General features: G+C 51.7%; 1 protein-coding gene across 2 annotated transcripts in view; it reads left to right on the top strand.

The window, feature by feature from the left end:
* The first annotated feature begins 4,140 nt into the window (after positions 1 to 4,140).
* The window catches only part of PRKX (protein kinase cAMP-dependent X-linked catalytic subunit), a 109,393-nt gene continuing 101,230 nt past the window's right edge, over positions 4,141 to 12,303 (top strand). The window contains exon 1 of one of the 2 annotated variants that reach the window (XM_053580132.1): positions 4,141 to 4,708. In XM_053580132.1, the coding sequence (XP_053436107.1) occupies positions 4,543 to 4,708 (166 nt within the window). In that variant the 5' untranslated portion in view covers positions 4,141 to 4,542. The remainder of the gene's footprint in view (positions 4,709 to 12,303) is intronic. The other variant, XM_053580131.1, reaches the window with a different exon arrangement.

Here is a 12,303-nt window from a genome sequence, read left to right as displayed (position 1 = left end):
TGCCCATGCCTGCTGAACAACATGACAACTGTAACAACAAAAATAGCCGGGTGTTGTCGGGGCGCCTGTAGTCCCAGCTACTTAGGAGGCTGAGGCAAGAGAATCACTTAAGCCCAAGAGTTGGAGGTTGCTGTGAGCTGTGATGCTACAGCATTCTACTGAGGGTGACATAGTGAGACTCTGTCTCCAAAAAAAAAAAAAAAAAAAAAAAAGAGTTTCCATCTCTGGCTGGGTCCAGATCAGAACTGATTACTGTCTTCTTGGGAAGAACCTCTTCACATTTGCTCCATTAACACACACCATGGGTATCTCCAAATATCTGCTTAGGTGGCTAAGTGGCAAGGGACATATACAGAGAGAACATCAACAAAATGCATGCATATTTTAAAAAAGGAGAAAATATTGTATTAAAATGATAATACGGTTCAGTGCCTGTAGCTCAGTGGCTAGTGCGCCAGCCACATACCACAAGAGCTGGCAAGTTCAAACCCAGCCCAGGCCTGCCAAACAACAAGGATAACTACAGCAAAAAAAATAGCTGGGCGTTGTGGCAGGTGCCTGTAGTCCCAGCTATTTTGGAGGCTGAGGCAAGAGAATCGCGTAAGCCCCTGAGTATGAGATTGCTGGGAGCTGTGACGCCACTGCACTCCACCGAGGTGGAGTGACAAAACATACAACTGTCAAAAAAAAAAAAAAAGATAATACTCAATATATACCAATAATGTTTGTTATCATATTGTATCTTGTGCAATCACCAAAGTCAAATGTGACATTTTAATACAGCTTTTTTTCCTTTTCTTAAAATGTGCATTTTTTTTTTTTTTTTTGGCACCCTCTCTCTGTACAGGTCACTAGGAAAGTTTTAAGACAGGCTGAGTTATGGTCCATTATTTCACATCTGAGAAGTACAGCCAACAGAGTGCTTTCTGGTTCACCTGTGCAAGTTGCCACTTGCTCGGTGCATGGCTGTTGCCGAGGGCTTCATTAGTTTCCGTCTGCACAGATTTTAAGTTTCTGGCATTTTGTGTGTCTTAAAACTTTGGCAATGACCTATGCACATATGGTTATGTCTGCATGAATGGTGCATGTACTAAAAGAATTCTTCAGGGGTCTTTACAGAGATTCAACTGGGATTTTTCTCCTATCTCCCCATACCTGCATCTATTACTGTGTGGAATTTATAGTCCAGTCTGGCCAGGGGCAGGAATCCATTCCTTCCCTATGACAGAGTCTGGTATTTCCTCACTCCATCACAAACTAATGCAGCATCGTAAAGGTGGCAATGACTCTTTAATGCCTGGCTGTCAGGGATTTGATTTTTTTGTCTCTAAAGCAATAGGCTGTGGTTTCCAAAGGATTTTTAAGATCCTTGCAGATGAAAGGTGCTTTGTCAAGCAAAGTGCTGGGGGTATTTATACAAAGAGGTACCTATGTTTTCAGATTCAGGGTGGGAGAGGGGGGAAATCACACAGAGTTGAAGACTCCCAAGTTTCTCTGACGCCTTCCTTCTTCCTGGGTGCAATTTGCAGTTGCATCCAGACACCTCTGATTGATTGGATGTGGACCCCCGCCCACGTACATGAGGAAAAGGCCTTTGGTGGCCGCCATCATTGCATTTTCAAGGTCAGAGCCAGGCGAGGGGTGCGGGTGCGCTGGGTGGAAATCCAAACCCGGCCCGCATAGAAGGGTCCTGCAGGAACTCAACTCCTAGGCCAGGCAGGGCAGAGCAAGGCTCCGTGACAGGAGCTTGGGGACCTGTCCCTGTCCTAACCAGGCTCAGGGGATGGCTGGGGCGCTGGTGGCGCGCATTTTTTACATTCCAACTCAAGACTTGGCAGGCAGCGGACGGCAGAGAGTCACGACGGGGGGTGGGGGGTGGGGGGGAAATGCCACCCACAAAATGCTGGTGGGGGCTGGGGCCCAGCTGCCAGCCGCAGGCCAGCAGGCCACACCCAGAGCCAGCCGGGTTCAGACTTCCTGTCGCCCCCCCCTCCACCCGAGGGCTGCAGGAGGGGCGACTTGGCCTGGTCCCCTGAAAATACCACCTTTCTAACTTGGACGCATCTTGAAAAGACCTCCCTGACCTGAGCAGTAGCAAAATCTTTGAGATCCTTCAAAACAAGGTAGTCAGCAGTTTGGACAATCTCTCCCCCGCCCTCCCCCCACCGCACCCAGCCGCTCAAAGTTCGGGCCCTGGACCAGTTGGCCAGGCGCTCTGGACACCAGTAGGCTGTGCTAGGGCTGGAGTCGGGTGGGCTGAAGAGCAGTGTTTTCACTGGACCCCCCCCCCCCAGGATCCCGTCCAGTTCTGTTTGCATTCACACAAATAGGAGGTTTTAGGACAAGCAGAAGATCCAAATATTGTCTGCCATATCCCTAAACCAACAACAACAACAACAACAAAATCAAATGCAAATCAAAACCACCCTGAGATATCACCTAACCCTAGTAAGAAGGGCCCACATCACAAAATCTCAAAACTGCAGATGCTGGCATGGATGTGGAGAGAAGGGAACACTTTTACACGGCTGGTGGGACTGCAAACTAATGCAACCTTTTTGGAAGCAAGTATGGAGAATCCTCAAAGAACTCAAGGTAACCCTCCCATTTGATCCTGCAATCCCAATTACTGGGCATCTTACCCAGAAGGGAAAAAAAAATCCTTTTATCATAAGGACACTTGTACTAGACTGTTTATTGCAGCTCAATTTACAATCGCCAAAATGTGGAAACAGCCTAAATGTCCACCAACCCAGGAATGGATTAACAAGCTGTGGTATATGTACACCAAGGAATACTATTCAGCCCTTAAAGAAGATGGAGACTTTACATCTTTTGTATTAACCTGGATGGACGTGGAACAGATTCTACTTAGTAAAGCATCTCAAGACTGGAGAAGCAAGAATCCAATGTACTCAATTCTGATATGAGGACAATTAGGGTCCTAGTACATGGTGGGAGGAGGGGGAAGGAGTGGGGGTGCCGGGACAAGGGGCGTGGTTCACCTTTTGGGGACGGGACACAATTGTAAGCGAGTCCTTATCTAACCAAGGCAGTCAGTGTAACCTGGTTCTGTGTACCATCCATGAATCCTCAGCAATTAAAAAAAAACAACCCTGGGTGGCGCCTGTGGCTCAGTCGGTAAGGTGCCGGCCCCATATACCGAGGGTGGTGGGTTCAAACCCGGCCCCGGCCAAACTGCAACCAAAAAAATAGCCGGACGTTATGGCGGGCGCCTGTAGTCCCAGCTACTCTGGAGGCTGAGGCAAGAGAATCGCTTAAGCCCAGGAGTTGGAGGTTGGTGTGAGCTGTGTAAGGCCTCTACCGAGGGCCATAAAGTGAGACTCTGTCTCTACAAAAAAAAAAAAACAAAAAAACAACCCTTGTGTATTTGAACTTCAACCGTACGTGGGTTCGCGGTAGCATTTCTTTCCATAGTAGCCCTGTGTGTTTAAGTGGCCAGTTCACGTGCCGCATTCGGTTGCTTCAGCACTCAAATCTGTCTCTATTAAAAATAATGTTTATTTTTAAAGTAATTACAGATTCCCAGGAAGCTGTAAAGAAACGTACATCCCTCCCTGCCGCTCTCCAGGTCGACATGGTTGAATCTCTTTAAGTCCAGGGCAGAAGCAGGAAGCGGGTCTTGGATCCGGCATTTCTATTCCTTAGGATTTGGCAACTCTCCCCGGGATTCGAGAGCGCCGGGCTCAGGTTGTAAGGGATTCTACCGGCGTGAAACTCCATTTTCAGTTGGGTATTTTAACTTTTCTTTTCTCTGAGCCACGCCCTCCCGGGCTCCCAATCTTCCGGGCTGGGCGCGGCAACCCGGGTGGCCCGCCCGCCCGCGCGCCCCCCGGGGGAGGTGCGCCCGGGCTCCACCCCAGGGGCGCCGCGGGGCGCGAACGGGGCTTGGGCACCTCCCCTGGGCGGCGCGTCCCCAGCTCGCCGGGGCAGCCCCCACGCGTCAGCCCCGCGGCTCCCGGGTGGGGTCGCGGCGGAGGCGGAGCGCGGCGACGAGGGCGACGCCCCCAACCCCGTCGGAAGGGTCGGGGCGAGCGCCCAGGCAGGCGGGGACAGACGCGCGGCCACGCCCAAGCCGCTTCCGCTCGGCCCGTGTAAGCGCGCGCTCCTAGCCAGTGCTGGTGGTGGCGGCGGGCGCGGGACCCGAGGAATGAACAGGGGACTGGGCGCCCGCGGCCGCGACCCCACTTCGCCCCCGCCAGTCCGGGCCGCGCCCCCCGCAGCCACCGCACCGCAGTCCCCGCCGCCGCCTGGCGCTCCGTGCCCGCCCCCCGAGGCCGGCGGCTACTCCCATCTGCTGCTGCTGCTGCTGTTGCAGTGAGCGCCGCCCGGCGCCCGCCATTGTCCCGGCGCTCCGCCAGCTGCGCCCAGCCGCGGACCTGGTGGCGGGGTGGCGGGGACGCATAGGTGTCCGCCGCTGATGCCGCCGCCGCCGCGCCGCCCTCCGAGGCTGCGTTCCAGGAAGCGCGGCCCTCCGAGCTCCCCAGCCCGGCCCGGCCCCCGGGACTGGAGCGCGCCCCGATGGAGGCGCCCGGGCTGGCCAAGGCGGCCGCGGCGGACCCCGAGTCCCAGGGGGCCGTGGAGGACGCCCCCGACGGGGCTTCCGCGCTCTGCCCCAGCCCCGAGGCGCCCTCTCCGGAGCCGCCCGCCTACCGCCTGCAGGATTTCCACACGCTGGCCACCGTGGGTGAGTGTGTGCGGCGCGTGAGGACTTGGCCCGCAGGGGCGCGCGGCGCCGCCCAGGACGTGGTTGTCAAACAAAGGCCCCGGTGTGCTGTCGCCGTTCTCTTCTGGGGGAGGGCCCTGCTCGGCCTGTGGGGACCCCGCGCGGGGCTGCCCCTGCGTCCTCGGTCTGTCCGGCGCCCCGAGAGTTGGGGGATACCCCCAAGCCTCGGCGAGTCTCCACGACCGCCCGGCTGCCCTAGCTTGGGGTTCGGTGGTTCCTCTGTAACACCTACACCCCCTTCCCAATCACACCCCACCCTGGCGTCTGGGCGGCCCGACCTCACAAAACTTCCTGGGGTCACCTCATAGTGGGGACCTCGTGCGTCCTCAGGGGCAGCGACCCCCAGGAACACGGGTGTGGGTTCCAAAGACATCTGCGGACCTCGCCCTTTGCCCAGCGACTGGATAGATTTTACAGATTTAACCCGGTAGGGTGGAGTGGAGGGCAAGAGCCGGCCGGCTTTCGGGGGACAGGTGTCCTGCAGCGTTGCCGGGAGGTTGAGGGCGGCGTAGGTTGGGAACGGACCGAGCCGTTTTCTGACACGGCGTGTTTTTCTTCTGTGGACCTGACATTGGTAATTCTCTCACGGGACTCTTTGCACTTGTCCTCCGCCTCCGAAACTGAGCCCAGCTGGGCAGCTTGCGATAGGGAGGTTTCGAGTTCCCCCTGGGCGCTGGGGTCTCCGGGGCAGCTCTGAGAGGGTCACAGAATCCAAACCGGAACGTGGGCGCTGGATTCAAACTGTGGGCAAGAGTCGGCCTGGGGCTTCTTAGCGGCTCTTTGCGGCCAAGGGGGCTTGAAGGAAAATAAAATCTCCAGGATGCTTTGTGCTGTTTGCGCCCCTCTTTGGGGAGAGGAGGAAGCTAGCCTGGGGGAACCCAGGACTCTGGTGGCTTCACAAGACCAAAAGGCACAGCCAGGGTGACACAAAACTGCCCAGGAAGAGGAGAGTTTCTTTTTCTGCCTCTTTCTTTCTGTCTGTATTTATGCCTAGCTGTTTCGCTCCCCTCTCCCCTCCTCTCTCTCTCCCCCTGGGAAGCTGGGCCGGGTAATCTCAAAGCCAGGTGTGGTTTTTGGCGGGGAGGGGGAGAAGGGTGGGCTGGGAACCCCCGCAGTTGAGAACGATAGGTGGAAACACAAGCCCACAACGGAAAATTGATGGAGGGCCAGCCGGCCTCCCTTGGCACTTAGCACCGGCCATTGTATTTCTTGTGGGCATTCACACGGGTCAGTCGGGAAAGGCGCCCAGGGCCGGGGGCCAAGGCAGGGGAGCTGTGGAGCAGAGGGGCTCTGCTGATCCAGCGGCGCCCAGTGGGTAACCTTACCCTTAAAAATAGAATGTGGTTGCCTCTGGGGACCCAGCAGGCTGACTGGGGAAAGTGAACTTTTTTCTTTTTCTTTTTTTTTTTTATTAAATCATAGCTGAGTACATTGATATGATCATGGGGCATCATTCACTAGCTTCACAGATTTACCAAGTTTCACATATACCCTTGTAAGATGCACCGCTGGTGTAATCCACCAATCCCTTTCCCTCTACCCACCACCCCCACCTCCCTTTCCCCCTCCCCCTATTCTAAGGTTGTAACTGGGTTATAGCTTTCATGTGAAAACCCTAAATTAGTTTCATAGTAGGGCTGAGTACATTGGGTACTTTTTCTTCCATTCTTCAGATACTTTACTGTCCCTACTACCCAAAGCAATATATAATTTCAACGCAATCCCTATTAAAGCTCCACTGTCATACTTCAAAGATCTTGAAAAAACAATACTTTGTTTTATATGGAATCAGAAAAAACTTCGAATAGCCAAGACATTACTCAGAAATAAAAACAAAGCAGGAGGAATTACGCTTTCTTTTCTTCTTTCAAGGAAGCAGGTGGTTTTTGGTTAAGGATAACTTCCTGTGGGCTCCGAGGGTGTGACAAGAGAGCCAGGTCTCCCACCATCCAGGAATCCGCCAACACAGTGGCAGGACCCAAGTGTCCACCTGCACGTGGGCGTGTGTGAGGCTGGGGTCTGTCTCTTCTGACAGCTCTGTGGACTTTGTTTTACCCCCTCTCCTTACTGCTGGTTAAGGGGCAATCTAAGGGCGATGAGCTTGCAAGAGTGACAATAAACTTTAAAAAAAAATAAAAGGTTTAAGCTTTTTAGAGTCTTCGTGACCATGTGTCTGAGTCACTGCTGTTAGGGCAGGAGGGCTCAGACATGACAAGTGCAACATCCCTCCTTTCTGTGTTGTAATTATCACCTGCTCCAAACAGACATGTAATTATCACCTGCTCCAAACAGACAGACATGGGTCGGCATTCCAGATTTTCTGGGGGGATGTCTGTGTGGAGTTTCCCAGTTGAGCAAGGCTGTTGTCCACAGCTTGAAACCAACCACACAAGGCAAAGTCCCTATTCCCTCCATCCTCCTCCTCCCCCCAAGCACCCCACCACACTGTTAACCTTTCTGTACTTGTCACGAACCCTAGGGAGCCGCTATCATGACTCAGTACAAAGAGACGGCACATTTCTTCCTTACCCTCCCTTAAGGCCGGCTTCAAGTCCCTGCCTTGAACATTTGTGTGTTTCCTATTTATCTGCTCTGCCCTCTTGAGCGAGTGTGTTTCAGTTGCCAGCAAACTTGGGGACATCCTTGTGTGCTCTGGGTATGCGGGAGGCTCCCTGAGCTAGCAGAATCTCTGGTTTGATTTCGAGAGACATTTGGGCCATGCTGATACGTCAGCTCAGGGGAAACACCTGTAACTGCTCTGCAGAGTTCCCTTCTCAAAGAAGTCTCACTCAGCAAAGGCCGTGGTGGCTGCAGGGTCCCCTGTATGGGCGGGAGAGACCCTGTGAACAGAAGGTGAGCCGGAAGTGGACAGCTTGTGCTTACAGGGCCACAGACACGGCACAGCCAAAAAGAAAGATCATTCGCTCATGGGCATTCTCTGCTTCTGGGTAAACTCACTGTTGGACACTGTCGGTCTTTGAGATGGACCAGTTTTCCATGAATTCAGGCCTTTTGCAAGTGAGCATAGATTTGTTAAAAATCTAATGATGGAATTTTTTTTTTCTTTTTTTAAGGACAGGAATTGTGGAGCATGGCTGGTTTAAACACTACTTTCATGGGCTTAGAAACTGGTTCACAACAACCTCACCGCTCTCCTTAGAGATAAAAATGGGTTACAAACTGGGCCTTCAGATTTGTTGTCTGTATAACCAAGCTTTGCTTGTTCCCATGAGAAAGAACAATGCTGTTTTTTTTTTTTAAACAGACAATTATTACAGAGATTTAAAAATCTTATGCTGTATAGAGAGAAGAGATTAATGATTGCCTGTCACCATCACTCTGCCTCATGCTTGATACTCCAAATTAAAATGGGCGCTCTAGAAGTTCTTCCTGTATTCATCAGGGAAGAAGGATTTGGATTATTTTTCAACAATTTACTTATAAAATCAGCACTCTTTCCCCGCGGGCACCCTCAGTGTTGGAATGTCCGGAAGAAGATGGTTCAGTGTGTGCACCAGTGTTTGGTTCTTGGGTCTGAATTTCCCTTTCACAACCTCTAGGTTCGTGATTTGCCTCAGCTAAAAAATTCAAATAGCAACAGAACCGCCCCAGTTTATTATGAAGAAGACAGAAGGTTCTTAGGTCTCTGTTATTTAAAAAAAAAAAAAATATATATTTTGAAGTAATTACAAAGCCACAGGGGATTCCAAAAACAATATCGTGAGTCCTGTGCGCCCCTCCCCGGGGTGACATCTTCCATAGTATCAAAAGCAGGGATCCCCCTTTTAAAGACACCACACACCTGTTGAACCTGTCATTTTTCACAGGTGCTCACCTGACAGTTTTGTGTAGTCTTACGCAGTGTATCAAATTGGGCAGCCACCCCCTCTCCCGCCACACACAAAATTAAGGTACTGAACCAGTTCCCTCACCACACACTCCTCTCATGCATGACACTTTATTTTTACACCGTCTAAAAGTTTTGTTTTCTTTCTTTCTTTCTTTATTTTTTTTGTAGAGACGGAGTCTCACTTAATGGCCCTCGGGTAGAGTGCCGTGGCATCGCACAGCTCACAGCAACCTCCAACTCCTGGGCTTAGGCGATTCTCTTGCCTCAGCCTCCCGAGTAGCTGGGACTACAGGCGCCCGCCACAACGCCCGGCTATTTTTTTGGTTGCAGTTTGGCCGGGGCCGGGTTTGAACCCGCCACCCTCGGTATATGGGGCCGGCGCCCCACCGACTGAGCCACAGGCGCCGCCCAAGTTTTGTTTTCTTAAGAGCTGGGAGATCTTCGTGAATAATTGATAATAAATGGTTCTCAGATTCAGCTCTAAAGTGCTCAACAATCATTTTCCTCTGTACCGAGAGGTTTTTCCCATGAATTCGAGATCATTTCCCTTCTCCTTTTCTAGGGTTAGTGCTTCTGCTCCATCTGAACCCTGTGGGGCTGTGATAACAAAGTGCCTAGCCCGGATGGCTTCTGAAACAACAGGCATTTATTGTTCACAGTCCTGGAGGCTGAAGTTCAAGATCCCAGCACGGCAGGTGCTGTGAGTGGTGGAGACTCAGATCCTGGTTCATAGATGGCGCCTTCCCACTGTGTCCTCACATGGTGGAAGGGGCCAGGGAGCTCTCTGGGGTCCCTTTTATAAGAACGCTGACCTCATTCATGAAGCTCCACCCTCATGACCTCATCACCTCCCAAAGACTCCACCTCCTCACACCATCATGTTGGGGGAGAGGATTTCCACATAGGAATTTTGAAGGGACCCACACATTCTGACCGTCGCCTGTAACAGCAGCCTACCACCAGCATGGAGGGAATCTGACCTGGTGAGGTTTTGCCCTCTACATAAACAAATAAACTTGTGGGTGATGTTTACATAGCAGTTGGCTGTGTTGTTTATTGGCTCACAGTACACAGAAAATTGAGCTCTTATTTATCTTGCATGGGTGTCTATGGTAAATTAGCTATCCTCTGTGTGGGTGACAGTTTCGATGGAAGAGCATCATGTCTCTTGAAGAGATGAGATAAAATACTACACGACAGAGATCATTTCCAAAAATAAAATACCTGTTGGTTTCCCATCTTGATTTTTTTCCCCCTCATTGAAGTGAAATTCACCATAATATAAAATGAACCATTTCGAAGTGAACCATGATATTTAGCATATGCACTCTGGATTGGATGGTTCCGTGGGCTAATTCATGTTCCAATTTCTCCTTCTTTCATCACTTTCCATCTCTTAGGGAAAGAGGGACACCCAAGACCCCAATAGTTCCTTGTTCAAAAAGAGAGGAGGGGGCGGCGCCTGTGGCTCAAAGGAGTAGGGCGCCGGCCCCATATGCCAGAGGTGGCGGGTTTAAACCCAGCCCTGGCCAAAAACTGCAAAAAAAAAAAAAAAAAAAGAGAGGAGGAAAATGGGCCCTGAAAAAGGAGGCTTTAAGAAGGCAAGAAATAAAATGAATAGTAATGAAATAGGAGCTGGGAAAGAGTGGAAGAGAGCAGATCAGAAGCAGAAATGTTCAGTCAGAGAATGAGAAAAACAGACAAACAGATCACAGAGACAGTCACACAAATCCTGCTGGAGGAATGGAGCTGCCCCGTCTCTTCATCCTTTTGGGGAATATTAATAACAATAATAACAAGGTGCTATAGACCAAGCGGCTTAGAAACAACTGGCATTTATTGCTCAGAGGTCTGGAGGCTGAAGTCTAAGGTCCCGGCGTGACAGGTGCTGTGAGTGGTGGGGACTCAGCTCCTGGGTCACAGATGGAGCCTTCTCACTGTGTCTTCAACTGGAAGGGGCAAGGGAGATCTCCGGGGTCCCTTTTATGAGGACACTGAGGCTTATAAACAACAACCATTCATTGCTCACAGATCTGGAGATCAAGATCCTGGCGTGGCAGATGCCGTGAGTGGTGGGGACTCTCCTCCCGCTTCACAGATGGCACCTTCTTACTCTGCCCTCGCATGGTAGAAGGGCCAAGGGAGCTCGCTGGGGTCCCTTTATAAGGGCATTAGTTGCATCCATGAAACTCCACCTTCATGACCTCATCACCTCCCAAAGGCTACACCTCCTAACACCATCACCTTGGAGGTCAGGGGCTTCAACTGGACTTCAGCGTAGGACTCTTGGAGGAACACAAACTTTCAGACCATAGTATCCCTCAAAGTTCATGTTCATGCAGTAGCTTAGAATGTGACCTTATTTGGAAATAGGGTCTTTGCAGATCACTCTGCATTAGGTTGGGCCTTAAATCCACTGCCAGTTGTCCTTCTAAGAGACTGAAAAGGAGACACAGACACAGAGGAGAAGCCAGGTGGAGACGGAGGCAGAGACTGGAGTGATGTGGCCACAAGCCCAGGGACGCCTGGAGCCCCCAGGAGCTGGGAGAGGCAGGAAGGGGCCTCCCCTGGGGCCTGTGGAGGGAGCAGCCCTGAGACACCTGCAGCTCAGACTCCAGGGCTCCAGAGCTGGGGGGAAACTGTTTTATGGACTCCATGCACCATGCATTAAAGCTGCCCAGTAGGGAAAGCCCTGAGGATTCTATGGCCACCAAAAGGGAAGGCTAACTCCATAATTCTCCTTGGCAGGTGCATTAGTTTTCTAGGCCTGCTGGTGTCTCAGGAATACATCTTCCCCAGCCCTGGAGCCCAGAAGTCTGAGCTGGTGCCATCTATGGACCAGGAGGAGAGTCCCCACCACTCACTGCACGGTTGTTCTCTATGAACCATGGAGAAGGTGCCATCTATGAACCAGGAGGGGAGTCCCCACCACTCACAGCATGGTTGTTTTAAGCCATGGAATTATGGCAGCCCTAAAAAAGTAATGCACCTGCCAAGGAGGATGGTGGAACTAGCCTTCCCTTTTGGTGGATGTGGAATCCTCAGGGCTTTCCCTACTGGGCAGCTTTAACGTATGGTGCTTGGAGTCCATAACATGGTTTTCCTAAATCCTTGGAGGTGGGAACATCTAGTTACCCCTGGGACAGTTTTCCATGGTTGACTTCATGGAGATAAGTGGGGTATGTGGAGGTCTCCTGTGTACAGCAGGAGACCTTCATGTTCGTTTTAGAAGAGGCCCCTGTAGTTCCCTACGTGAGAAAGGTCGTCCTGGAGCTAAGAACTTGCTCGTTTTCCTGCCTCCATCTTTGTTTCCCTCCATCATCCTCAGAATGAGCCAGGCAGGTGAGGCGGCCACAGCCTCATTTCGTTACTGCCCTTTGCCAGTGAAGGGCTTGAGCTAACTTTCCATGGGGACAACCCAAGGGCCGCCATCTTGAATCTGTCCCTACCTTGGTTTTTCCTCTTTGGAAGTTGACCCAGCTTTTTTGTTTTAAACTCTGGCTTTAGGAGTGACGGGGGCTGGTGAATCCAACCACAGGATCAGCTTGTCATCTTTTGGGATTCCCCAGGAGAAAATATTTCTCTCCGCCTGTATGGGAAACACCCAGCCCAGACTCAGCTTGGTAATCCACAAGGATATGGGGACACAGTGCCATGAATCTGATTCTAGGGACAGATCCCTCTACAGTGGCTGACTGTCCAGAAG

This window comes from Nycticebus coucang, chromosome X (genome assembly GCF_027406575.1).
Source record: "Nycticebus coucang isolate mNycCou1 chromosome X, mNycCou1.pri, whole genome shotgun sequence".
In the NCBI taxonomy this organism is placed as follows: Eukaryota; Metazoa; Chordata; class Mammalia; order Primates; family Lorisidae; genus Nycticebus; species Nycticebus coucang.
The sequence above is the reverse complement of the archived record's forward strand: the minus strand, read 5'-3'. Positions and strand labels throughout refer to the sequence as shown.